The sequence below is a fragment of the Lasiosphaeria miniovina genome (assembly GCF_030549165.1).
Source record: "Lasiosphaeria miniovina strain SMH2392-1A chromosome Unknown B0T26scaffold_4, whole genome shotgun sequence".
Classification (NCBI taxonomy): Eukaryota; Fungi; Ascomycota; class Sordariomycetes; order Sordariales; family Lasiosphaeriaceae; genus Lasiosphaeria; species Lasiosphaeria miniovina.
In genome coordinates this window covers 1767045-1792196 of record NW_026848223.1, presented here as the reverse complement: position 1 = coordinate 1792196, position 25152 = coordinate 1767045, and the positions used below count along the sequence as shown (strand labels likewise).

Here is a 25152-nt window from a genome sequence, read left to right as displayed (position 1 = left end):
CGCACTCCCGGACTCAAGCGCCAAGCTTCGTTGTGCATATGACCATAGATGTGAAGCAATATCTGTATGAGATCGTGTGCGTGACATGTCGAAGACCGACAAAGGGGTTCAAACCGCGGCCGACCTTGGCTGGCCGGAGCCGGCGATTTCTAATCACGACCTTCATCCCAACTATATCGGCTCTGCTCTACCCCTCAAGTATGGAGCCAGAGGCTACATGACCATGTCCAACCCCTGAAGGACCCAGAGGTAGCACGGCATTCCCCGGAGGCTCGCACAACCTTGGCACATAGGGGGACAGACTAAGCCCCTGAACCAAGCAACGGTTTCCGCTCTAGAAGGGGCTGCTAGCAGACTCTCCCCGGGTTCGCCGAGAGACCTGGTCACCTCTCCTACACTGTCTACAGCATCCCCGGCAATAGTTGTCCCTTGCCATTTCTTAATTAGAGAGCCCAAGGCTAACTTAATTGTCTGAAAGGGGGCTAATCTTGAAACGCAACACCCAAGTCAGCGATGTGATGCCAGCAGCCGCACTCGCACAAACCCAACTCGCCGCCACGAATCTATGTAACGGATGACAGACAGACAGAAAAAGTCCCGGGGTCACACGCCGCAGCACAGCTCAACAAACACAAAGTCACGACCATAGGAGCATTAATTAATCGGAGTTTATGAGTGGAGCGAGGCGAGCGATGCTCTCCAACATGGAACTGCAAGCTATGGAATGCTAACTGGGTATACTAATTATTAAAATGACAACGACATAAGAAACATATATCTGTCTAAAGAGCGTTGCTGGTGCCCGGCCATACCCCCCCCGAAGGACGCCAATTAGGACCTGGGAAATAGCCGAGAAGCCCAAAAGCAAAAGCAAAAGTAAATCCAAAAGTGAAAAGGAATAAAAGAAAAAGCAAAAACGGGCTATGTGGTGCCAATCTCTCTAAGCGCAAAACTCCGCCGTCGTGTATACCCATAATCATGACCATTAGCAGCCTCAAAGTGATTCAGTCCTCCTCTTTCTAGCGTTCTTGTTTATTTTATTCTTATTCTTCTTCTTCCTCTTCTCTTCTCTTTCTTCTCTTCTCCGCCGTCTCCTTCAGCAAAACAAGCAAACGACCTCCCCACCAAAACAAGTAAATACCCAACCCCAAAACTCCCAAACGCCCAAACGCCCGAAATACAACTCGGTTCCTTTTTGTCTTCTTTTCGCCTTTCGCTGTCACGATTTTTCCACACCCTTCTGTCGTCTTTCTCCTGGACAACCGAAACAGATGTTAGTTCAGCCTCTTCATTCTGTCTCCATTCTCCATTCTCCATTCTCCATCCTCCAACCTCAACCTCAACCTCAACCTCAACCTCTTCATGCCTCCATCCTCAACCTCCATCTCCATCTCCTTTTCATCCCCCCAACCCCTCCAATTCTCCCCATTGGCCAACAAACCAGTCAGAAACTCAAAGAAAAGCAGCAGAAGCAGCAAGCGACAGCGCGGACCTCGAAGCGGCCGCCAGCCCACCCCTCTGCCTTCCCACACCACTCCCACCACCTCCACCACCTCCACCACCTCCACTACCTCCACTACCTCCACTACCACCAACAGTAGACAGCAGCGGCAGAGCCAGCGAGCTGCGCGTGGTAGCCCAGGCGTCAAAGTTGAAGCGCGCCGACGGGGCGGCGCGCTTGGGCTGCGGGCACAGGAACTCGCGCGTGCGGCGGGCCGCGAAGAAGACGGGCCCGCGCGACACGCCGCGGCGCCAGGCGCTGCCGGTGCCAGTGCCGTTGCTGTTTCCACCGTCGTCGCCGCCGCCGCGCAAGTTTAGTTGGGGCGGAGCTGCTGGTAGTGGTGGTGGTGGTGGTGGTGGTGCAGGAACGGGAGCTGTGGCAGTGATGATAACCTCAGGCTCGGCAAACATGGGCATGGGGGCGATGGCGTTGCTGGCGTTGAAGTTGAAGGGTATGTCGTTGTACTGGTCGTGGTGGGGGGGGTAATTATTGCTGATATTGTTCAAGGTTCTGTGGTGATTGTAGCCGCCGTCATAGCTGTTGTTGTTGTTGTGGGTAAAGTCGAAGTTAGCCACGTTGTAGTAGCTTCCAGCGTCAGGGTAGTGGCTGTCGATGGTCCACCGGCGCGACGGCCGGACGTCCTCGCGCCGTCGCCGCGGCGGCAGGATCTCCAGCTCCCAGGCGGCGAGCGGCGGAGTCGCCGACTCGAGGTTGCGGGGGCTGCCGCGCGACGGCTCCCGCCGCACGAGCCTGCGCTGCCGCTCCCACTCGCCGTCAAGGTCCGGGTCCTGCTCGAGGCCCCATCCGCGCGAGAGCACCGAGCGGCTCCTCGTCTCGGGCAGCAGTGGCGATGGCGACGCGCACGGCGGCCCGTCGAGCAGCAGAAACGGCCCGAGCTCCATGCCGCTGGCGTCGACATACTCGGCCGCCACCGCCGGCGCCGGCGTTGCCACGATCCTTCGGCGGCTGGAGCGGCCCCTCGAGCGGGCTGGCGCGAGGGATCGCGAGCGCGACCGCGACCGCGAGAACGACCGGCGCGTGGACAGCAGCGACTTTGCCCCGCCCCTTCCCAGCGTAGTCCTCGAGGCCGAGCGGCGCGTGGACGGGGCGGGCGGGGGCGGCAGCAGGGCGGGCGGGGGCAGCAGGGCGGGCTGGTGCCGTGGCGTTTCGTCCAGCAGCAGCAGGCCCGGGTCGTCGTCGTCGCCGCCGCCGCCGACCTCGAGGTCCGAGTTGTAGGGCGACTCCCAGTCCTCGGGGCGGCCGCGCCAGATCTCGCAGAACTCGGTGCCCGTCGGCGACCGGCCCCTGGCGCCAGTGGCGAAGCTGCGCCGGCTGGCCACCGTCACGGGCCGCAGCGGCGAGTGCTGCCGCGGCCGCCGGTGCGGCGCCTTGATGTGGATCGGCGGCGGGGGAGGAGATGCGTGAGGCCGTTGCCGAGCCTGGCGTGCGTTTTCAGCGACGCCAGTGCTGTTAGCAAGTGTGTCCGTGTCCCTGTCCTCCTCGTCGGGGTTGTCGTAGTGGTGTTGGTGGTGGGGGTGGCGAGTGCCGTGGTTGCGGTCGCGGCGGCGTGCTGAGAGCTGGTCGTCGCTCTCGTCCTCGCTCTCGTAGCCGCCGCCACCGACAACGTCGTCACCACCCTGGTCGTAGTGTCTGCTGCGTCTCTTGCGGCTGGTGTTTCGTGGGTAGTGGGCTCCGCTCTGCATCGGCCACGACGACGAGTACTGCGGCTCTTGCTGTTCGCGGCTGTAGTGGCTGGTCCAGGCAGAGCTCCGGGCGACGGTGGAAGCCGGCACGGGAATGGCAGTGCCAGCCGCCGTCGACGTGTGCCCAGCCCCGCCGTCAACGTGGCCGGGGTGTTGCTGATGCTGGCGGCGGCGGTGGCGTGGCGTGGTGGGCTCGCGCTCCGACTCGGACTGCGAGCTGTCGTCGACGTCGGACCGGTGCTTGGCGGCGTTGATTAGGATCTGGTGCTTTGGTGACTTGTGGGTCGGCGAAGACGACGCCGCCCACGCCGGTGGCAGACGCTTCCCTGCGAACGACGGAGGGGACCTCCCTCGCGAACCCCCCGACACCGAGGCCGGGCCATCCTCGAGATCGCGCACGCGCTTCGCATCCGAGGTGGAAAACCTGCGGGGAAGCTTGTGCTCTCTCAGGAGGATCACGGGCCGGCGCGGCTCGCCGGGGTATTCCTCGATGTAGGGGGTCCGCTTCCTGTTCTTGCTGGGCAGCTTCTTCCCGCTGGGCGACGTCATCTTCTTCCCGCCGCCGCCACCATCACCGCGCCCGCCGTTTCCGACGCCGCGGTCCTTGCCAGTGCCATCCTCGCCCGTATCCTCGCGCTCCGCCTCTGTGCTGCCGCGGCGGCCTCCTCGGCGGTGCGCAGAGAGTCGGCGACCATGACCTTGTTTGGCGGCGTCTGCGGCGGCAGCACCGTAGCACGCATGCTCCGTGTGATTCTCCTCGACATCAGTGTCATCATCCTCGAAAGCGGTCGACTCGTTGTTGCTGTGGTAGCCACCACCGTGGCCGGCCGCCCGACGAGCCGCCGCCGCCGCCGCCGCCGCCTCAGCCGCTCCGCATGTGCAGCGGATGGCGATGCCCTTTGCGAGGACCTTGGCTCGGCCTCGCGGTGATCTCTGCCGTCCCGGGGGGCTGCTCTTGATGGCCTTGGCAGAGCCTTTTTCAAAGCTCCTCCTCCTGGCCTTGTAAACATAGTCAACCCCCTCGCTATCGCCGGAGTCCCAGTCCGTCGTGGGGGCAGTGGTATTGCCGTCATTGTTGTCGACGGCGATGGTGTCGGCGTTGGCATGGGAGGGGTCCCAGGGATCCATATTGTGTTGGGGTCGCGTGTAGCTCTGCTTCTGCTGCTGCTGCTGCTGCTGCTGCTGCTGCTGCTGCTGCTGCTGCTCGTATTAGAAGAATGGCGGAGAGGGTCTGGGGTGTTGGCATTGGTGATGGCGGCGGCGGCGGTGTGGTAGTGGAGGAGTCGGCGTGGAAAATTTAAAATAACCATCCTGACGACTCTGAAAACTGTGTGGGTGTGTTTGAATGTGCTGGTGCGATTGCTGGGTAGCAGAGAAAGAGGAAGGAGAAGAAACAGAGAAGAGCTCGGCCAGGACGGCGAGACTCAAATAAGGGGCCGGGGGGTTTTGTTTGGAAATGAAGATTGAAAAAGTTGCAGAGCTTTGGTCTGCAATTGCAGCCCAAGTGGCAACCGTGGTCAGGTCGCCATGGGGCCGAGGTGAGGTGGTGGTGTGGTGGTGCCCAGTGCCAGTAGCCGACTGGGCAGGGCGGAGGGAAGCGGTTGCTGGCCAGTAGCGTGCCAACACACCGTCAGGCTTCGGCTGCCCGTGTGTGGTGCACTTTCATCATCGACGAACTCGTAGGTATCCGACGCGAACACCGGGCATTTTGGTTAATTAAACGCGTGGCAACTTTTGCAGCGCTTGCACGTCCTAATTGGGCGTCGGATAGGGTGAGGCAGATATCGGAGCGGCTCCTGACTTGCCCACCACCTCGGCTCCACGGCGGGCAGCTACGTGGTGAGACGGAAGAGGTCACCGTCCTGCCCACCGGCCCGTCCCCCGGCAAACTGAAACACCCGACAGTAAAACACAATTCTACCTGACGTCCTGCTAACCTGTGGCTCTTGGCGGAGAAACCAGCCAAGTAAGCAACAGCTCAGGCAGTCAGGCACCCTAGGTGTCGACGTGGTCGCTCTCTTGTCTCAGCTACTCAGGTACACGCTGAAAGTGCACTTCTCGCTGAAAGTGCACTTCTGAAACACGCCGCCAGACGCAGAATCTACGAATCAAAGCCATAAAATCACAATGCTATTTAAAGAATCGGGCACATGTCCTTCAGAGTTTTTTACTTGGATTTCTATTCGGTCCATGATGCGAATTGTCCCGCTCAAGAGCCCAGAGGTGATGTAATGGATTTAAGTCATGGAACAGGAGCAGAAAAGGCGGGAAATGCAAGACACACGAATTTCACTCACGAATCTAATTGGCTGGCTGCTGATTTGGCTAGCTGCTGATTTGGCTGGAAGCTCTCTGAAGTCGTTATTCGCCTTTCCTTTTGTAAGCTTTGAAACGCAAAAGAAAACAAAGAAAAGCAAGGAAAGGGGAATGTGACACGCAGGAAAAAGAAACGAGGAAAAGGGAGAACTTAATTATACCATACGAATTATATTTATCAATTTAGTATGCCGGTTGCCGATCTGTTTTTGTACTTTTTATTTGTTAGGTTTTAAACCAGGAAAGAAGGAAAAGAGGGGAAAAGGGGGGGAAAGGGGGTAGGAAAAAAAAAAGAAGAAAAAGGACACAAGGGGGCAAGTTAGGTAATTACCTCCCCGACCTCCTCTTTCTATCCTCATCACGACGCTCCTTGTTTTCCTGAGCCTGCATTTCGATCTTGACCTGGGCCCACTTGGCCTGCTTCCGCTTCCTGTCCTCCTCCTCTCTGTCCGGCTTGCCGATGTGCGTGAACGTGAACCCGTCGCGGTCGTACGCGGAGCTTGGGCGGCGGTAGCACGGCGCGTTTGGGTCCGGCTGGCCTGGTCTCCTCCAGCGGCGCTTGTCATCATCACCACCATCATCGCCTAACGAAGACAGCCGTCGAGAGCGCGAGCGCGAGCGCGAGCGTCCCGGCCGCTGAGTCGGCTTGTACGCGGCCTCGTCGTCGCCATCATCATCATCATCATCATCATCATCATCATCATCATCATCATCATCATCACCAACAACACGGGAAGGCGGACGGCCACGCGTCGCAGTGTCGGCGCCGCAGCCCCAGTCGCGGACCCGGTCGGGGGGGTATCCAGCGGCGCCGGGGTCGTACCCGGGCGGGCGCGTCGGGAACCGGGCCGGGCCAAAGTACTTGTCGGCGGCGGCGCGCCCGCGGTCCTGCTTGGCCTCGGTGTAAATGGGCCCGGACTTGGGGTACGCGGCGCCGAACTCGGCGGGGGCTGCAGACTCGCGCCGCTTCCGCCGCACCCGCTCCACGTACGAGTCCTCGTCGATGTTCAGGTCTTCGAACGCCTTGTCGAGCCCCGTTGCCGCGCGCCGCTGCCGCCGCTTCCCGCCGACGTCGTCAGATTTATCGCCGGGGTGGTTATAGTGGACCTTGTTAGCCCCTGACTCCCTCTTCAGGCGCCCGAGCTCGGAACAGGGGTAGATCATCTTCTTGTAGTTGATAGTGCTACCCTTGTGCAGATTGCACGAGGGGTTGTGGCACGAGAAGTCGCCGTTGTCCCCCCCGTTGTGCTTCGCAAAGCACTCGTCTGCGCAGCTGCCGCCGCAGAGCGTGCAGGTGACAGTCATCTTGGCTGTGTTAATTGACCGAAGTTCGATGGAGCGCGGCGTGAGTCTTATGCAGACCCGCTGCAAGTCGAGAGCGGTGACGAGGATGATGATTGCTAATCCCAAGACGGACAATTCGGCCCATTTATATAAAAAAATTTCAAGAACGGCCGGTACGTGGCCATATACCCGTCTAGTCTCCAGAATACCCACGAGTCACGACGCTATTGCTTGCAGACAAAGCCGCAGCATAGCTTGCTCTGCTTCCACCAAGGAAACCCCCTATTGTGTTCCGGTACCGTGTGCTTGCCGAGTAAAACAGAGATCGCAGAACCCTTTGTTGTCAGTAGGAGCATCCCAGACAAAGAGGCCACCGCTGCTGACTAATGCCCTGTTCTCCTTGCTAATTTAACATTCCCCAGAGCACAATCCCGCTGTTGATATTCCCGAGTTGCGGAATCTTGGAGACACTTGATGCTAAAATGCAACGGGAAGCAGGTATTCACAGTGTAAGATGATCACTCACAAAGAACCCAGCGGTAACAGCGATGTCAACGGCAAGAGAACCCAGCCGTAACAGCGATGTCAGCGGCAAGAAAATAGAACCGAGTACCGGTCTACATAGCCTATGTAGCCTCGAGGTGGTATCAACGAAGAAAACCGCGCAAAACCTAACAAAAGAGACCGGCGACAGCAGCAGGTAGATTGCCCCCATGAATGCAGCCAAATAGAAAAATAGAAGTGGTGTATCCGCGTATATCAATCAGTTTTGCTGTTTCTTCCCCTTGCGTCTCCGGGAGCCTTCAGGGATCCCCGAGGAGGCGTCGTACTTGTCGACCTCGATCACGTCGCTCGAGTTTCCGGCGGCATCCTCGGCCGCGTCATCGTCGTCATCTGTAGCCGCCGCGGATGCCTGGGCACCGACGGCGGAGCGACGTCCGAGCACCTCCTGGACGATGCGCTTCCCCTCGTCCATCTCGCCGTTGACGGCACCACAGGCCATGCACTTCCACGTGCCGAGGTCGGCGAGCGACTTGGTTCCCGGCGGCGCCTGCCCGTTGACCAGCCGGCAGCGGCCGCAGATCAGGACGATCTTGTTCTTGGCCGCTGTCTCGTCCTCGCCTAGCAGCGTGTCCAGGATCCGGTCGTACCAGTGCGACTCGGCCGCCGGCAACACGGGCGCGGGCGGGTACTGCGTGTACGACGCCGGAGACGACGGGGGCCGTCCATCGTAGGCGTTGGGCGCGAACTCGGCCGAGGCGTCCAGTGCCTCGGGTGGCGGCGAGTTCTGCCCGGCTGGGGTGCCCAGGGCCGAACGAGGTCGTGTTTGGGGCGTGCTCAGGTTTGACGGGATGGGTGATCGCTGAATGTTGGCCGTGGGTGGTGGCGGTACGTTGGTGCGGTTCGGCAGCCTTCCTTGGCCCTGCTTGCCCCTGTTCTCATCATTGCTGCTGTTGTCGTCACCGTCGGGGCCGCCCTTCTTCTTGCCCTTCTTGGCCTTGTTCTCGGGCCCGCCGTACTTCTCCAGCAGCTCGAGGGTCGAGTCGTACTTGGTTGCGTCCTTGAGCTTCTGGATGGTCTTGGCGCGCTCCGTCTGGTGGGCCTCGAGGCGCGCGCTGAGGCGGTCGATGCGATAGTTGAAGACAGCGGACGAGGCGGCGCGGACGAGGTAGATCAACACAGGCCCGCCCGTCACGCCCGTCCACTCCAGAGTGCCCATGTTCTGCCATCCGAGGACCAGCAGGAGCACGATAGTGTACACCAGGTACGCGAAGCCCAGGTAGAGCGTCGAGAGAACCTTGACCCGTCGGAGGGTTGCGCGGGCCTTGTCGAGCTGTGCCTGGGTGGCGGCGATCTTGGTCGACAGCGTCGAGAGCGTCTTCTCAAACGACGCCGGGGAAGAGTCGTCGCGCTGCAGGTCCAACGGGGGAAAAGTCAGCTCTCCGCCAAGGCAATTCTACCTAGAACTACTCCGTAGGTCTGTCATGAAGAGGAAGAGAAGAAAGATGTGGCGCATACCTTCCATGGCCAGAACGAGACCATGTTGCTTGCTGTTGCCGTGTTGGCGCGGTTGCCGTGTCGGCGCGGCAGCAAAAAACTCGAAGCTGCGTCGCAAATATTCTTTAGCTGTCGACGGTAGCAGTGGATGCAGACGGCAGCCCTCTTCTGCCCCGCGAGAGGGCGGCGATTTCGGCAGGAAAAAGCAGGTCAGCGACGCAATGGACCGGACCCTCTGAACGGAGCACGCTGTAAAGTGTTTTTTTAGGGCATGCTCCGACGAGCAGCAGCGATGACAGCGTGGGCCCAGACCAACCAACTGGCGGGAAGAACAGAAAGCTTGTGCACGGTGACCTCATCAAGCGGTTAAACCAATATTTGGTCGAAATGTCTAACGGCTACTTCCGTACGGATCCGTGTTATGGAGTACCGAGCACAGGCCTCTACTTAGTGTATGTTCAAGTGAACAGGCTAGCTGTTGCTGTCTCCAAGCGCCCCATACACCAGAATGACTCGCCAGGCGTCTTCGCCCATTTCATGAAGAGAAACCCGGCCACGGCTTTGGTGAGAGAGGGTATGCTAGTAGACCAGGTGATATACACAGTATGTAGTCTAAAACTAGAGGATATTGGAAATAAATATCCACACTATCTGGAACCATAGTTATTATTCAAGACGGGCGCATCATTTTGGGTTCCCTGTTGTCTTTGTTCTTCGGAACTTGTAAACTGGTACGGAAATCGGGCTTGTGCTAGCCTCGCCGCAGGGGCCCCTTACCCCTGACAGCCCAAGGCTCTCTTCGTTAGGAAGGACCAGCGTCTTGGCGCGGCTCAGAATGGAAGGCTGGTTGGTCACTTGTTACAAGTGGCTTCTACGGATAGTTTCCAGCCGCACTGAAAAAAGTTTAGAAACTGCAACATTTCTGGGTGCTTTCTGAATAGGAAGTCCCATATTGTCAGCGAGACTGCTCTGTGTATGAGCAGTGCATGGCCCTACATCTTGCCATTGCAGAATTTCGTTTTTAGTTTGGGCATTGGGGCCAAACACCCATGACTTCCGGTGCATGCGTTGACGATCCCGCTCGCTGCATTCTTTATTTTCGCTATCGTGGCTTCTCAACCGGTTGCCAGTGAACAAGACTCCAATAGCCCATCATGTTCCAGGTAGGCAGACAATTCCTGTCAAAGCGTCGTCTTCAATCGCTGCCGCAGCGCTCCTCTTGCCGTCTTAACTAAGGCAGCTAACCTCGACGACCACGATGCAGCGACTCCGGAACACGATCGACCGCACCATTGCCGAGGAGCAGGCTCGACACAAGGCCAATGTCGAGAATACCCCCAAGCCCGCGACTGACTCGACGCGCCGCTCCGGCTCGACGTCGCGTGCAAGATCCTTGAGCGGCGCCGGAACACAGTCCCCAGCCCGGAAGCCACGGCCGCGCAAGCCTAGCGAGGCCAAAGACTCTAATGCTAGTGGCTCAGCCGATGCGGCATCCTCCAACCCCGACCCTGCCGTCTTCGAGGCTGCCTTTGTCATCGACGACGACGAGGTCCCCACTCCTGCCCGGGTGGCTACGCCCGTTCCGGCTGACAAGGACGCCGCCGCACAGGACGCGGCACAGTCGGCCACTGCCACTGCCACTCCCTCCCAAGATGGCACTGGCTCGCAAAAGGACGGAGCAGCCAACGGCGAGCCGGCTACGGCAGATGCAGAGAAAACAGGCGTAAAACAAACGTCGGCATCAGCCCCCGTCTCAGCAGAGCTCTCTCCCGACGTCCGCACCAAACTACGGAAGCTGGAGAAGCTGGAGAAGACTTATCCAGGTTGGCGCCCTCACTCTCGCTTCCACCACCAGCCACACACCCTTTCCCTCTAACTAATAGTTGCAGAACTCCTCCGCTCCTATCGCATCGCGCACAGCCGCGCCACGTCCATCGAGCCGTTCGAGAAGGCTCTTAAGGAGAACTCTCCCTTGACCTCGATCAAGGACACGGATGCCTTCGTCGAATACCTCAACCAGCTTAACCTGAAGAGCGACATGGTCATGGAAGAGCTCAAGCGCGTGTCGATTGAGAAGGACTCGTACAAGAAGAAGGCCGACGACGCAGACGAGGAGCTAGCTACCCTGAGGGACGAGGTTGCCGTACTCAAGCTGGACAAGGACAAGAGGGCCGCCGCCGCCGAAGACGTTACTTCCAAAGCTGAAGAGACGACAACGGTGGAACAAAGTGCCCCGGCTGAAACCCAACACTCGCGGGCGCCATCGGCAAGCAAGTCCCCAGTGGCGCGCGTCATGTCCGTCTTCTCACCCAAGCCCAAGGCCGAAGAGGGCTCCGAAGCCGAGGGCGGCTCCGACTTCTTTTCATACGACACCGAGATGCCGCAGCTGCGGGCCGAAGTCGACAAGCAGTCGGGCGAGATTCAAAAGCTGCACACCGAAATCCAGAACCTGAGAGAAGAGCTGCTGCTGGCCAAGGAAAACAGCGCCAGCCTTGTCGAGAGCCTCGAGTCGACGGCCCGAGAGCTGAGCGAATCGAGAGACGTTGTCGCGGTCAAGGGCTCGGTCGAGACTCAGCTCGAGGCCAAGAAGGCCGAGATTGCTTCGCTAACCGACCGTCTTGAAAAGTCGCAATCCCGGTTGAAAGAGGTCGAGTCACAGCTCGAGTTGGAGAAGAAGAGTGCGGCCGATGCTCTGAGTGAGGCCGAGTCCCGGCTAGAAAAGGAGAAGAAGGACGCGGCCACAGCTCTGAGCGAGGCTGAAGCCCGGCTAGAAAGGGAAAAGAATGACGCGGCCGCAGCTTTGGAAGCAAAGTCGGTCATGCTTACAAACGCCGTCAACTTGTTCAAGCCCGAGAATCTGGCGGAGAGCGAGGAGAAGTGGAAGCTGGAGAAGGCGAAGGCGGACCTGGAGGCAAAGTGCAACAAGTTGGCAGCGGAGCTTGACTTGTTGAAAAAGGACCAGAGCGCCAAGCAAGCCATGAAAGCCATGTTCGAAACCTATCGAACAAAGATTGACTCCCTACCGCCAGCAGCCCTTGCGAATGTGTTTACGGATACAACTCTCGCACCTCCGGCTACTCCAGTTACAATCGGCGGCGGCGGCGGCGGCGGCGGCGGCGGCTCCAAGAAGAAGAACAAGAAGAAGAAGAAGGGCGGTGCTACAACAGGGTCTACGGCCGCCTTGGATACCACTTCGAACGATATATCAGCCGGAGACCAGCCACCCCTTTCACCAGCCGAGGGCTCGGTGAGCGGGGAGTTGCAGACGGAGCTGACGCGCCTTCATGACGAGCTCGCGAGCAAGGACCGGCGCATAGAAGCCTTCTTAGGCCAACTAGCAAAGGCGCAAAAGACATGCGAGGACAACGAGTTTCTGCAAGACAACTTCTTGACCCTCTCCGGCGACCTCGTGGAGACCAAGAATCAGGTGAAGGAACTCAAGGCCGAGAAGAAGACGCTGGAGGAGCGTATCGCCGAGCTTGAAAAGGTCGAGGCAGGGGCGGCGGCAGCCAAGGCCCAGCAGAAGATGCTGGAAAAGCGCATCGCAGACCTCGAAAAGGTCGAGGGCGAGGCGTCAGCTGCCAAGGAGACGAACACGAAACTCAAGAGCGAGTACGACTCTCTCAAGGCGGAATTCGAAAAGCTCGATTCCAAGTCGTCAACCCTGCACTCGGACATTGCAGCGGCGCAGCAGCTGGCGCAGGCCCGGTACAAGGACCTCACAGACCTGCGCGAGGTGCTCCAGAAGGCGCAGCCCGAGCTTAAGAGCCTCAGGCTGGAGTCGGCGGCGCTCAAGACCACGCGCGAGGAGCTAGCGGTTAAGAACACGGAGCTGCGCGGGCTCGAGAAGCGCGAGAAGGACCTCAAGACGGAGCTGGCACGCACACAGCGGCTGGCTTCCGACCGCGAGGCAGAGGTCAAGGGGCTGCACGATAAGCTGGCGGCCGAGACCAACGCGCGGCTACGGCTCGAGGACGAGAAGCGCGTGGCCGGGCGCGACCTGCGGCGGTCCGAGGCCGAGAAGATCGAGCTCTCGGCCAAGGAGGAGAAGACGGCGCGGGAGCTGCAGCGCGTGCAGGAGGAGGCGTCGCACCTCCGGCCGCAGATCAAGAAGCTGGAAGACGAGGTGGCGCAGCTCCGGCGAGGTCACGACGCGTTGCGCGAGGAGGCGGACCTCAAGGCCGGCCAGTACGCCAGCGCGCAGAGCCTGCTGGGCAGCATGCGCGACCAGGCGGCCGAGGTGGGCATCCAGCTCAAGGAGAGCCAGGGCCAGTGCGAGGCGCTCGACGAGGAACTGGCTGAGGCGCGGCGGCTGCTGAGCGAGCGCACGCGCGACACGGAGACGATGCGGCGGCTGCTGGCCGACGTCGACGAGCGGGCCGAGGCCAAGGTGCGCGAGATGCGCGGGCGCATGGAAGCGGCCGTCGAGGAGCGCGACCGGCTCGAAGACGAGGCCAGCGCGCTCGCCCGCCGCCGCACCCGCGAGGCCGAGGACCTGCGCCAGCGCATCCGCGACCTCGAGCGCGAGCAGAAGCAGCTGCAGACGGAGCGCGACGACCTCGACTACAAGGAGCGCGAGTGGCGCCGCAGCCGCGAGGAGCTCGAGGCCCGCGAGGCCACGGCCGACGCCGACCTCGCTGACATGCGCGCCACCGTCGCCAACCTGCGCCAGACCCTCGACGCCGCCGAGCAACAGGCTCGCGACGCCGAGAAGAAGACGGCCGACCTGCGCAAGGGCCTCGACGACTACCGCCTGCGCTACGACAAGCTCTCCAAGGAGGCCAAGACGCTGCAGGCCCGCCTAGCCCTATCCGCCGCCACCCCGTCGCTATCGAGCGCCGCCGCCACGGCCGTCAGCATGTCGAGCCGCAGCTCCTTTGACGACTCGGCCTCCATCAGGTCTGCCGCCGCCGCCCAGAACGGCGCCTCCACCAGCCCCGACGCCATGTACCTCAAGACCATCCTGCTGCAGTTCCTCGAGCAAAAGGACAACAAGCTGCGCGCCCAGCTAGTTCCCGTGCTAGGGAAGCTGCTCAAGTTTGACAAGTGAGTCCTTTCTCTGCACTACTGGTGTCTGTCTGATCACTATATACTAACGCGCTCCTTCTCACATCAGAGCCGACGAGCAGAAGTGGATGGCCGCCATCCAGCACATTACCCACCGCTAGTTTCTTACAAATGTTACACGCCCGCCTCACGTCACATCATGTCATATATGCATACCTACAAACACACACGTACCCACACAATTCTTTTGGTACTTTTCCCTTTGTTTTTTTCGTGGTCTTTTTTGTATATACATGTCTTGGAGAGAGAGAGAGAGAGAGAGATGGACAGAAATAAAATATCTGATACAAATAAAATAGGGAAGGCGGTTTGGACGCGGACGTGGTAATGATATGATATGATATGCTTAGACTTTCAACTAGTGGCAGGGAAGGGAACTATGGCTCGTCTACCTGCCTACTCTGTGAAAGTCACGGTGTCTACCTTGGAACTTTCCTTACCTAATTACATATTTCTTAGCTTACTATCTCGACCTCATCATGGCTAGCTGTCGGCTAGCTGTCGGCTAGCTGTCTCTATTTCACACGCCTGTAAGGTATTTGGGAGGAGGGGGGGGCATGTGTCGAAGCATAGCGATAGCTGGGGATTGTCCACGTTGCAGGCAGGTCGGGTCGGGTCATGGCGGCCGCGAGGACATTGATCGACTGGCACATGCGACCAACTAGACCTGGGTAGATGTACATACTTGTTTAGGCCGGCAATATACTATATGCACCTACAGTTACTCTTGGATTTGCAACACAATGCCCGGTACCTTACCTAGGTGGTGACAAAGAAAGGCCCACGCATTCAACTAGATCTTTTCTCCATTGTTGCCTTGATTAGGAACTTAGGTATGCAAGCACCGCGCATTGTTCCTCCTCTCCATGATATGACCTTCGTATGTGTCTAGGTGGTAAAGAGCCAACACGCAAACTGTCCAGGCATGGCTTGCTTACCGTGCGGGTTACCTGCCGCGAGGCTGCAAAGCCATGACCAGAGGTAGGTGGTTGGTTAGTTAGATGGCTAGTTGGTTGGCCGGATGGCTGGTTAGTTGGCTAGATGGCTAGTTGGTTGGTTGGTGGCGAAGAGTCAGTTGGTTTACTCGGGATCCAGCATTGGTCAATAAGAAAGGGGAATTCGAACCGTCAACCCCCCCCCCCCCTTTAAACAACACCACGAAAATCTCTCTAGACTCTCCCCACCCCTACACGACCTGTGTGAGAGAGATACGGCGGTTATACAAGCCCAAGTACTCCGGAGGGTGCAGGGAAATCGCCGAATCGTAGCGGAGGCCTAGCACCTCGTGCAACACAAAACCCCGTCTACCAGTAATAATGCCGCTACTGTACTCGTCCAAGTGCATCATAATGCAGGTAGTCATTTTTTGACGGTTGATGAACAGCTTGTGTGAACTTACTCGTGGTGCACAACAGCGCTCCCTTCCTTGTTCTTTCATTCTTCCTCGGAGCTTTTGGGATCTGCGGCAGTCAACCATTCGAACGCACGGCTGAGCCCCTTAGCATACCAGCCCAAATCCCCGTCATCGATGGAAGACTTTACGACATGGAGACCTACAGACGAGAGCCAAACCAAACCACGGGGCCAGAGGTACAGGCAGCTCAGCCCTGATGCACGTGGGTCAGACCTACTTGCCACTAATGTCCGCTACAGTCTGGCTCGCTAATGTCTGCCTGTCTGGGATGTTCTGACGTCCATATTGGCATCAAACATATATAAGCCTGGCATTGCGAGACCGAGGAGCAGGATAAAGAGTGGGACACACCTTACGCAAACAAGGCCCAAGCTTCGATCTTCCAACAGACACATGCTAAGTGGTTGGCTTCCTGGTCTGCCGCCTCCATGAATACGAGTTTGACTCGCACTTGCCCTGCAGGCACTGGCAAAGTTTGGTGCAGTATCTTTGTTGGTTGTCTCCTTCCTCATATGGCCATGGTTGGACGTGTGGCACTTCCGCTTCCGAGCTGGGGGTATCCGGGGGATTTCCCCGGCCCGTCCCCATGTACTGTGTGCTATGCTCCCAGCTTCTGGTAGGCCAGAAGCAACAGCAGCTGGCTGGAGACGTAGCACACTTGGCCTCTTCCATGTGACTCTGGTCCGAGGTGTGACAAATCCTCACCCCGGGCCAGCAAAGGCGGAAGGGGCTACTGCCGCGGAGCGCCCAGTTGGCTGCTAGTTCGCGCCAGTTGGTTGTCCGTTGGTTCGCGTAGCCGCCGCTGTTAGCTTCACTTTTGTAGACCCCGGTGATCGGACGTGGTAAAAAGTTCGAGTTTCAAGCTGCTGTTAGGCAGGTGCCTGCTAGGTAGATTCTTACTGCTCACGTTTTCTAGATCGAATGCCAGTCAGGGATTCTCTCACGCGATAAACCTGTTAACCCTTCCTACCAATGCATCAGACGAGATTCCACCCGGCGCCATGCATGTCAGGATCGGACTGCCTGGCACTAGTCTCGAGGTAGGTAGCGTTGTCTATGGGAGCGATCCCCTGGTTTTTGTTTGCTCTCTTCTTCGGCCATCATGCTCGTATCTGGGCAAGGCTGCCTATTCGACCTGGGTGTCGTGTTGGTAAGTTGTATACGCACATTAGTAGCGTAGACGACGTCGGGCCAAAGAGGTCGGTACCCTGTACGGCGGAAGGCAATACCGATTCTCCTTCCCCACCTCCCCCGACAGGATGACCCACCTCCCCCGACAGGATGACGAAGCGGCAAGCATGGTTGATCAGCGTCGGCGTCGGCGTCGGCGGGCCATGTGGACCCAGCTAGCCTGCCGGCAGGAACCGTAAGGAACCGTAGGGGGCCGTCAGGCATGAATGGAAGACAGCCCAGGGTATCCGTAGGTAGAGCGGCAGAAGCGCATCAGGCCATGGACGGTGATTGTGGTCGGGCCGCGTCAGTCGCGTCAACAGCTAACGCACTACACTGCTGCACCATGATGCATCGATAGACTGTACTGTGCATGTACATGCCAGATCCTGTTAGCTGAGGCTGCCTAGGTAGGTCAGTACAGAGAGCAAGGTAAGGTAGGCAAGGTATCTGACAAAGAGGCCGTCAATCCAATGGACCGTCGACCCGCACGGGATTCGGGAATGCAGCCAGCCGAGAGTCTTCCCTGGTTGAGGTGTTTGTTTTCCATGACACGTAGTAGGTCCCAAGACGCTTGTTAGGAGTCTAGGATGAGCTGACCAAGCTTTCTAGGTTAGATAAAAGACTCCCTGGTATCCCCGAGGGAGGAGCCATTGGCCAGGTGCTGGGCTGCGGGCAGCAGGAAGGTAGGCACGAAGGCACGAAGGCACGAAGCCACAACAGGTTTGAGGGAACCGACGGGAGTAAAGCTGGGAAGGCAGCTGCGTGTGCGTGCTTGCATGTACATGTACCGTCCCTTCCCCACAAGAAACGAAGCCAAACCGTTGCCTGCCGGCAACTCGTCTATGCATGCGTGCGGGCAACGACACGTTGTGCACCTAAGGAAGGAGCAGGGCGGCCGGTGGGCACACGAACCTAACAGCCGGCGGCAGAGGAAGGAGCCAACAGCAGTCCGCAGCAGAACTTGAAGGAGCAGCCAGTCGCCCAGGCCTGCCGGCTTGCCCCCACCATGGATGCGATAAGCCGTTGCACCATCCCAGGTATTCGATGCCTTGGGCGTGTTTGCCTTTTTTTTTTTGCTTCCATTCAGCCCGATTTCTCGGGATTCCCGACAGCGCCACCCGATCCAACCGACTTTCCCCCCTCCACCCGCCCCCGCTCCGGCTCTCCCTTCTCCGGTACCAGCCCGCACACAACACTCAAGGCGCAAACACAACGCAGCGTAACGCAACCCCGCCTCGAAATGCCAACTGTTACTGAGGGGCCAGCAGCACAGCACAGCCGAGTGTGTGGCTGCTGCAGGCCGGAGAAGAGCAAGGGTCGTCAGAAGTGCCAAGGCGGCCAGGCTGGAACACAATACGACCTGCTTGAGTCGGCCGCCCGGAGTCGCAGAGAGCCACAATCCATGTCCATGCTCATGCCCATGCCCATGGCCATGGCGTGTCTGTGTTCGGCCGGACCCAGCTCGCTGGTACTCCAATTGACTTGCATACGTCTGTCGCCAGCTGCCCGCCTTCCTGAATCCTAGTGTCTGGGGAATGCCTCGCCGATTGGCCACAGTGGCCGAACTCCGGTGGACTTCGTGCCTTGTTATTGATGCGTGGACTGGGGAGGGGGTACGGAACATAGAGTCCGTTTGTACACTACCCTCCTTTCCCCTTCCCTCGCCCTAATCCCCTCGAGCTAACAGGCCGAATCTCCCGGCCCCCGACCCCCGTCCGCCACTGACATCCATGGTATTTCCGTTCCTCTTGTTTCACCCCAAGATTTCGTACTGAACTCCACGGGTGACAGCAGTGGACAATAATGGATGCGGGCCGCGTCTTGCGCAACCGACTACCTAGCTCACCGCAGGCCGCACACGAGCGGCCGCATGACGGCTTCCTTCCCTTCGCTTATCTACCTTTTGTATGTACCCCTTTTTAGACCAAGCAATATCCGCGCAGTTGCGGTTCCCTGATTCTTCGCCTGAGAGTTCCCAACTTCCCCTTACCCGACGTGTAAGTGGCTAACCCTTTCCGTGCGTGGCTCGCCGACTCGCCAACCCAAGGCCCTTGTACATTGATACCATGCAGCTGCGCAAACAGAGCATCACCATTTGATTTTTAATCCTCAAGCTCGGGTCTATTTCCTTGGCACCTATCCGGGCCACGACGCCCCATGATCCTGAGCAATTTAGTCCCTCCTCCCACACACATCGCACCTACAGACTTGTTTGTCCCTCATATCAGCTTCGCACGGCAGGTTTGCTACAAGAGGCCAGCTGTAAAGGCCTCTCGTTCTATACCAGCCTACCTCACGTATTTAGCCCCTGGGACGCCGTGCACGTTCTATACACGGCTGTTTAGTTTACTCTCTAATTCAACGCCTTATCCTATTCCAACAATAGCCTCAATCTTGCGGATTCATTCAAGTCATTCTTCACCTTCACGGGTTGATGCCTCCTGGGCTTTACACCTTACCGAGTTACAATTCCTTTCCACACGATGCTTGTCAAAGAACTTTACGAGGACGATGGTCCTAGAACCGGGCTTGGTGAGCCAGAGCCAGAAGCCGACCCATACAAGTACCAGACTGGCTTTGGCAATCACCATGTAACCGAGGCCATCCCTGGAGCCCTTCCTCGGAATGGAACTAACCTACCCCAAAAGAGCCGCTATGGTCTCTACGCCGAGCACCTGAATGGTACTTCGTTCATATCGTCGCGAGAGAGCGCTTCAAACGTGTAAGTTTCATATTCACCGAGGAGGCTATGGCCATGCTCACAGCAGGTGATAGTTGGATGTACAGGCAGCGCCCAGCCGCCGCTCACTCACCCCTGAAGCAAGCCGAACGCCCGTTCCCAGTGAGCAGCCCCATCTTGAGTTTAAAATGACCCCCAGACGACTTACAGATGTCTTGCCTACGCAGATTGAAGCATGCTTTCTTGCTACCAATCCAAACGTGGCCTTCACGCCCCTCGCGCACACGTGGGGACCCATCACGGTACCGGAGGGCAAGAAAAATATCACCTTCGTACAGGGATTGAATACCGTCGGAGGGCACGGCGATGCGACACTCAAAGAAGGTCTCGCCGTCCATCAGTATGCCTTCAATGCCGATATGCACAGAGAGGCCTTTGTCGACAACGACGGCGACCTCTTGCTTGTTCCACAATGTGGCCCATTGGACATCAAGACAGAGCTTGGCAACCTCTGCGTCAAGCCAGGCGTTGTTGCTGTCATACCAGCGGGGATACGCTTCTCAGTCAGTATCATCGCGCCTGATGTCACGGGGCTTGATAACAGCAACGGCCTCAAAGAGCTAGACCTCAACAGACAGGCAACTGGGTATGCGCTAGAAATATTTGGCAGCCACTACGAGCTGCCGGATCTTGGTGTGCTAGGTGCCAACGGCCTTGCTCATGTCCGTGACTTTGAATACCCCGTCGCTGCCTTTGATGTTGAAGCAGCCAATATCTCGCCCCTAGCCCCTTGGGAGATTACAGTCAAGCTCTCGGGCCGGCTCTTCTCTTACTCGCAGCCGCACACACCATTCGATGTGGTGGCCTGGCATGGGAAATACGCGCCCTTCCGGTACGAGCTGTCGCGGTTCAGTCATCTGACGGCGAACACGGATCAGCTGGACCCTACCGCGTTTTGCGTCCTCAGAGCACCGAGCAAGTGGCCTGGCGTAAGCCTGGTGGACTTTTGCATCTTCGGCGAAAAATGGGTCGTTGCTCAAGATACGTTGCGCATCCCCTATTACCATCGTACCATGGCGACCGAAATATGCGGCATCATTGAGGGCGAATATCCCGGCAGCGTTAGACCGCTCGAGGCTGGCGGCTTGTCCTTTGAGCAAAGCTACATGCCCCATGGCGAGACATATGAGGCCCATATGCATGCCACCGAGGCAACCCAAGCACCGGTAAAAGTGTCGCACGATTATCTCGGTATGTGGCAGGCAGTATTCTGGTGCAAAGCTCCGATTACGGATTTCAGGGCGCTAATTCAGTCTATTATGCACAGCATTCATGTTCCATATATCGTCTCATGTTGCGCTCACACAATGGGCCACAGGAAAACACCCCGATATTCGACGTGAGTGCCTGTTTATTTTTTGCCTGGTCGGTTTCTCTTTGAGTTGCCAACGATGGCTAACCAACACCGATCACGATGGTAGCGGAATGCCTGAAGCTTTGGGACAACCTTCAGAGCCATTTCTTCGATCACATTGACGAAATCGATTCTCAGCTACTACGAGCGGGCATGCCGGCCCTCGAACATCCTCAGCCCATCCCAGACGGTGTCTTATTGTCAAGTCCAAGCATCGAAAAGGCCAGCTCAACGCCTGACAACATGATAGTTGACTTGGTTTAACGTTTCAATCATAGCGCCTTCCGAATAAGCGGGCGATAATCATCCGGTGCCTTTGAAATGATTTGATTATTTCTTCCCTACGACCTTCACAGACGGCATGATTCAGCGCATCATCCGATCCAAGTTCTAACAACAGCAGAAGAAACGAGTGTCAGTGTCTTGATGCGCTCGATTCATTCACAGTCATCGCGCAGAGTGGGTTTAGGTACGGCTTCCAATTTCATATGATATGAACACCGATGAAGCCAAATCCGTTCCATTTCATTACTTTCCGGAGGTTCTTCTCAGTCAGGTATCATTTAAAAAAAAATTCAGCATTACTTTTCCAGCCCATAGTCACCAGGCCCTGTCTCAAACCGTCACAATATTGAACAAGCGCGTCTGGCCATTGAAAAATCCCATGGCAAGCCACTTGGAGTCATGAGAGAAACCGGCCGCTGTGACCGGTGATCCGCTAGTAGAGTGCCCGCCGCGAAACCGCCCGGTGGCAACGTCGGACACGTCAAATCCGTCCTCGGTCCGGCAGACCAAGTAACTACAGTCGGGTGAAATGGCCAGCGGCCAGCCCTCAGGCATGCCTTGCCGCACTTGGTCTAGGCCGTACGTTGTTAGCTGCCCGCTCTTGAGGTCCCACATGACAACCTCTCGGCCCCAGACCGTGGCCGCGAACTCGCCGCCAGACTTAACCTCCATTAGGCTCGCGTCGTACCGGAGATGCTCAACAGGCAGTTCGGACTTGAGAATGGTCCGGCCCGACACGACGCTCGTCAACCGCAGGCTCCCGTCGCGCGCGGCACTGACGACGGCCTTGCCGTCGGGCGTGAAGCGCAGCTGCGTCACCTCGGCCAGGTGGTACGGCATGAGTCGCGACATTTGCACCGAGTCCCCTGCCACGTTGGAGATGATGATGCGGCTCGGCTCGCGCGACGACACCGACGCCAGCAGCGACCCATCCGGGTTGAAGGCGAACGGCGCCTGCAGCGGCGCGTGCGCCTTCTGCCGCCGCTTCTCGCGCGTCAGGTTGAACAGCTCGACCAGCGTCCCCTTGAAGCCCCTTTCGATGTCCATGTGGCGGCTGCCGACGACCACGACGTCGAACACGGTATGGTCGGCGTGGCCATAGCGCGTCGTGGCGGCGAAGTTGCCATTGACGCGAATCTCCCTGTGGGTTGCCGTCGGGATCTGCAACTTCTTGGTGCTCGGAAGCTGCCATATCTGGAGGGTGCAGTACCCATCAGTCGACGTGCTGATGAAGTTGGAGTCTATCGATATCCTGGCGACTATGTGGTTCCCCGAGGGCGTAAACGACAGCTGCTGCACCTCGCGGCCCGGAATCGAGGGCATGCCCTGCCCGCCCAGGAAGACCATGGTGTTGAAATTCTCGAGCTCGGGCTGAGAGAGGTGCTTTTGGTGCTCTTCGGGCTCCTCCTCGGGCGGGTCGTCCCACTTCCGCGTCGCCGAGGCCGACGCTATTGATGCCGCGCTGCTGCCTGCCCCCGTGCCGGAAGCAGAGCCAGAGGGGCCAGCCCCGCCTTCTGCTGCGGAGAGAAACCCCGCGTCATGCTGCTCCCCCACCACCGCTGAGAATGCCGGCGGAGGACTGTCGGGAATGTTGCTCATGGCTCTAAATATCGTCGGTTGTTGCTCGTGGTTTTCGCGGCGATTCAAAGTCCGCCCGAGTCGGGTTAGAGGCCGACGTACTAATTGTTGCACTCGCAATACCGTAATACGGTGAAACCTCAGTTAGCGGCGGTTGGGCGCAGTGCGAGGAGAGAATGCGTATTTCTTTCTCATGTTATATTGTATCTGAGGGAACCCACCATGCAAGTGTGCAGTTGGGTACGGGTTTTGTGGTGCCGAAAACATACGGCGACGATTCTTATAACCCGGGGGTCCAACGGACAAAACTTGGGGACCTTGGCAAAGGCATTCCTTTTCTTCTCAACCAGTAGCCACTAGCTAGACGAACCCGTTTTCTCCTTTAAAATGCGACGTTGGAACGCTGTGCCGTCACTACCGTAGACCGTTCGCGTGCAGAGCCGAGAGCCCCCATGGTGCTGTTATTAGGCTCACTCTGCTCTCCCGCAGGCCTCCCGTCCTGGAGGGCTGCTGCGGGGGCGGCGCGCTGTCACGACTCACCGCCCCCAATTGGCCCGCGCCGTCCTGCTTCATGAAACGTTGGGAACCATCATCTCGGTGTCTGTCTTGGGACTAACGGACGTAACACAACAACGGAGTAGGTGTATTCCCGTGTGTGACGAGACTACGTCTTCCGCCATTGTCTTGTGCCGTTTTTCTTTCCTACTCTCCTCCCCAGGGCAAGATGAAGAGAAGATTGAGCCGTTATTTCTTTTTAGCCCGGATGAACTCCGTGTTTTGTTGCTTTTTTATTCCTCCCGCCGCTGAGGCATATTTGCGCAGGGCGTCGCTCTGACGATACCGTCACTTCTATGCCATACCATGCCGATATCATGCCATGCCATGTAATGGCCCCTAACACAACACAACACAACAACCCAACCAGACCAGCCTTGTCAAAAATGAGCCCGACCGCTTCGTCACCAAGCATTGTTTGGAGCAGTTTGTAGAGGGGAAAAAAGTCACGATTGGCTGCTGGCTTGTCTGTGCTGTTCTCTCATTTTCTCGTTTTTCTTCAATGGCAGATAAGGGGGGGCAAACCCAAACCAGGAACGGGAACGGGAACGGGAACGAGAGGTTGGACGCGGGGCCGCGTTGGTGAAACTACGTACTCCGTGCCGAGAGTCAAATGCGTACGGCGGGTATCGAGCCGCGGCCCACACTTGGTGGTCTCGGCCGGCGTGGCTTGCTTGGCTTGGCATGGCATCCGGCCGGGCGGCCGGGGGATGATGCAAAGTGCAGAGCGAAACCTGGGGAACGGAAATGCAGGCCAAGCTTCGGGTACAGTTTTTCCCTTCCTATTTTCTTTCTTCTTCTCTCCTTCTTCCTACCTTTACTGTCCCCTTTCTTATTTTATTTATTTATTTATTCTAACCTTGAAGACGACGTCGGCACTCTATTCCGAACCGTCCTTCCTTTCTCCTGTCGGAACTTGTCGATTACTCCGCACCTTTCAGACTACAAGCACAGTGCGTCTTGTTACCTTTAGCACGTGCAAAGCCGTTTGCCGAATTCTCGATCCACCGCATGTACAATACAACCGTGCGTACGCAGCGGACAGTGGGGATTTTGCCGCGGCCGTTATAAATTGCGTTGGGTAATCTGGCAATCGCAGCGCCGGCCCGATCATTATTGGGTCTTGCCTAGCCAGTCTTTTTGCCCAGTCAACTGCTCTGTTAGATTTGCGAAATTGTGGATATGTGGACCTGGATTTTGGGGCCGAGTTCTTTTTTTATAGGGGCCGCTCTGTCACGGGTTTTCAGGGGACCAGGCTGGGTTCCTAACCGCATAGGTTTACACCCTCTACAGACGGAATGTAGTTTGGGGCTAGGGCTGCTTATGTCTGGGGAACTGCTCGGGTTGATTTGGGTCTCGATGTGAGTGGACGCCGGTGTGGTTGCGCTATCGATCCGTACCTCGGACTATCTAGAACTATCTCCTGTCAAAGGGTGCTACTGTGCTTCTGTTCAGTAGTTGATCATGCGTGCCCAATTTCAGTGTCGCCAAGAGAGAGAGTCCAGAGGCTGGCCAGAAATTGAAATTTTCTCTCTCCTTTTTCCTTCTCCTTTTTCCTCTAAAATCCTCGTTGTTTAGAGTTTCATCTTGAATGCTTTTAACCAAACCCTCCTCCATCATTACCACTGCCTCGGGAACGTTGTCGCCTTTTTGAAGTCGCTCCTACTCACGACGGAGCTTCTGAGGCTGGGGTGGGGGTTCTCCACCCCCGCAGGGCGCCCAGAGACTGACTGGCAAGCCTGGGGCAAGCCTTGCGCGCGAGTCGCTACGACGGCGCGGTCTCAGGCAGTATCCGCAAATGAAACGGCACGCGCTAAATAAACAATGGTATCGCTGACTGAGCGGATCAAGCCAAGCGTCGCGTCTAAAAGGGTTTCAATTTGCTCTGTGCTGAAGCTGAGGTATTACAGCTTGATATCGGGCAACCATGATAAACGAGGCGTGTTGGGCTCCGAGTGCTGATTGCTGACAGAAAGGCTCAAACTTCGGAGGGCGCCGCCCTCGATGCTGAATCGGCTGTCGCCTCACAGCGATTCGGCGACTGGGGTGTTCTGTAGCAGCGGTCATGTCCGTCGCGGCACGGCAGACACCCCACGATCCAGAGGGCTGGTCGCGTGCGGTCTGATTGCCTGCATCTCGTTTGGCGGCCGTGGCCTCAGCTCCTCGACGAGCTTTCCCCAGTGC

At 57.8% G+C, this 25152-nt stretch overlaps 7 protein-coding genes across 7 annotated transcripts; 2 read left to right on the top strand and 5 right to left on the bottom strand.

Moving 5' to 3' along the window:
• Positions 1–1452: 1452 nt before the first annotated feature.
• B0T26DRAFT_751332 (uncharacterized protein) lies at positions 1453–4332 on the bottom strand (the record flags this gene model as incomplete). Its single annotated transcript, XM_060445365.1, has 1 exon — positions 1453–4332. One exon carries the CDS (start codon positions 4330–4332, stop codon positions 1453–1455), a length of 2880 nt encoding a protein of 959 aa, XP_060296049.1.
• Positions 4333–5670: 1338 nt separating this feature from the next.
• On the bottom strand, positions 5671–7088 carry B0T26DRAFT_292258 (uncharacterized protein). Its single transcript, XM_060434193.1, has 2 exons — positions 5852–7088; positions 5671–5734 (listed from the first exon to the last, which is right to left on the bottom strand). The coding sequence occupies exons 1-2, from the start codon at positions 6823–6825 to the stop codon at positions 5704–5706; spliced, it is 1005 nt and encodes a 334-aa protein (XP_060296048.1). The 5' UTR covers positions 6826–7088; the 3' UTR covers positions 5671–5703.
• Positions 7089–7537: 449 nt separating this feature from the next.
• Positions 7538–9018, bottom strand: B0T26DRAFT_292201 (uncharacterized protein). Its single transcript, XM_060434192.1, has 2 exons — positions 8824–9018; positions 7538–8716 (listed from the first exon to the last, which is right to left on the bottom strand). Exons 1-2 carry the CDS (start codon positions 8845–8847, stop codon positions 7568–7570), a joined length of 1173 nt encoding a protein of 390 aa, XP_060296047.1. The 5' UTR covers positions 8848–9018; the 3' UTR covers positions 7538–7567.
• Positions 9019–9956: 938 nt separating this feature from the next.
• On the top strand, positions 9957–13970 carry B0T26DRAFT_675585 (uncharacterized protein; the record flags this gene model as incomplete). Its single annotated transcript, XM_060439847.1, has 4 exons — positions 9957–9965; positions 10067–10625; positions 10692–13848; positions 13919–13970. The coding sequence occupies 4 exons, from the start codon at positions 9957–9959 to the stop codon at positions 13968–13970; spliced, it is 3777 nt and encodes a 1258-aa protein (XP_060296046.1).
• A 2875-nt stretch (positions 13971–16845) lies between these two features.
• B0T26DRAFT_292101 (uncharacterized protein) lies at positions 16846–18365 on the bottom strand. Its single transcript, XM_060434191.1, has 2 exons — positions 16909–18365; positions 16846–16855 (listed from the first exon to the last, which is right to left on the bottom strand). Exon 1 carries the CDS (start codon positions 18078–18080, stop codon positions 17067–17069), a length of 1014 nt encoding a protein of 337 aa, XP_060296045.1. The 5' UTR covers positions 18081–18365; the 3' UTR covers positions 16846–16855; positions 16909–17066.
• Positions 18366–18581: 216 nt separating this feature from the next.
• Positions 18582–20990, top strand: B0T26DRAFT_292020 (Homogentisate 1,2-dioxygenase). The gene is made up of 5 exons (XM_060434190.1): positions 18582–19178; positions 19232–19298; positions 19364–20387; positions 20464–20535; positions 20618–20990. Exons 1-5 carry the CDS (start codon positions 18940–18942, stop codon positions 20812–20814), a joined length of 1599 nt encoding a protein of 532 aa, XP_060296044.1. The 5' UTR covers positions 18582–18939; the 3' UTR covers positions 20815–20990.
• Positions 20991–21165: 175 nt separating this feature from the next.
• B0T26DRAFT_647157 (WD40-repeat-containing domain protein) lies at positions 21166–22434 on the bottom strand (the record flags this gene model as incomplete). The annotated part of the gene is made up of 1 exon (XM_060437876.1): positions 21166–22434. The coding sequence occupies one exon, from the start codon at positions 22432–22434 to the stop codon at positions 21166–21168; it is 1269 nt and encodes a 422-aa protein (XP_060296043.1).
• Between the last annotated feature and the right edge of the window lie 2718 nt (positions 22435–25152).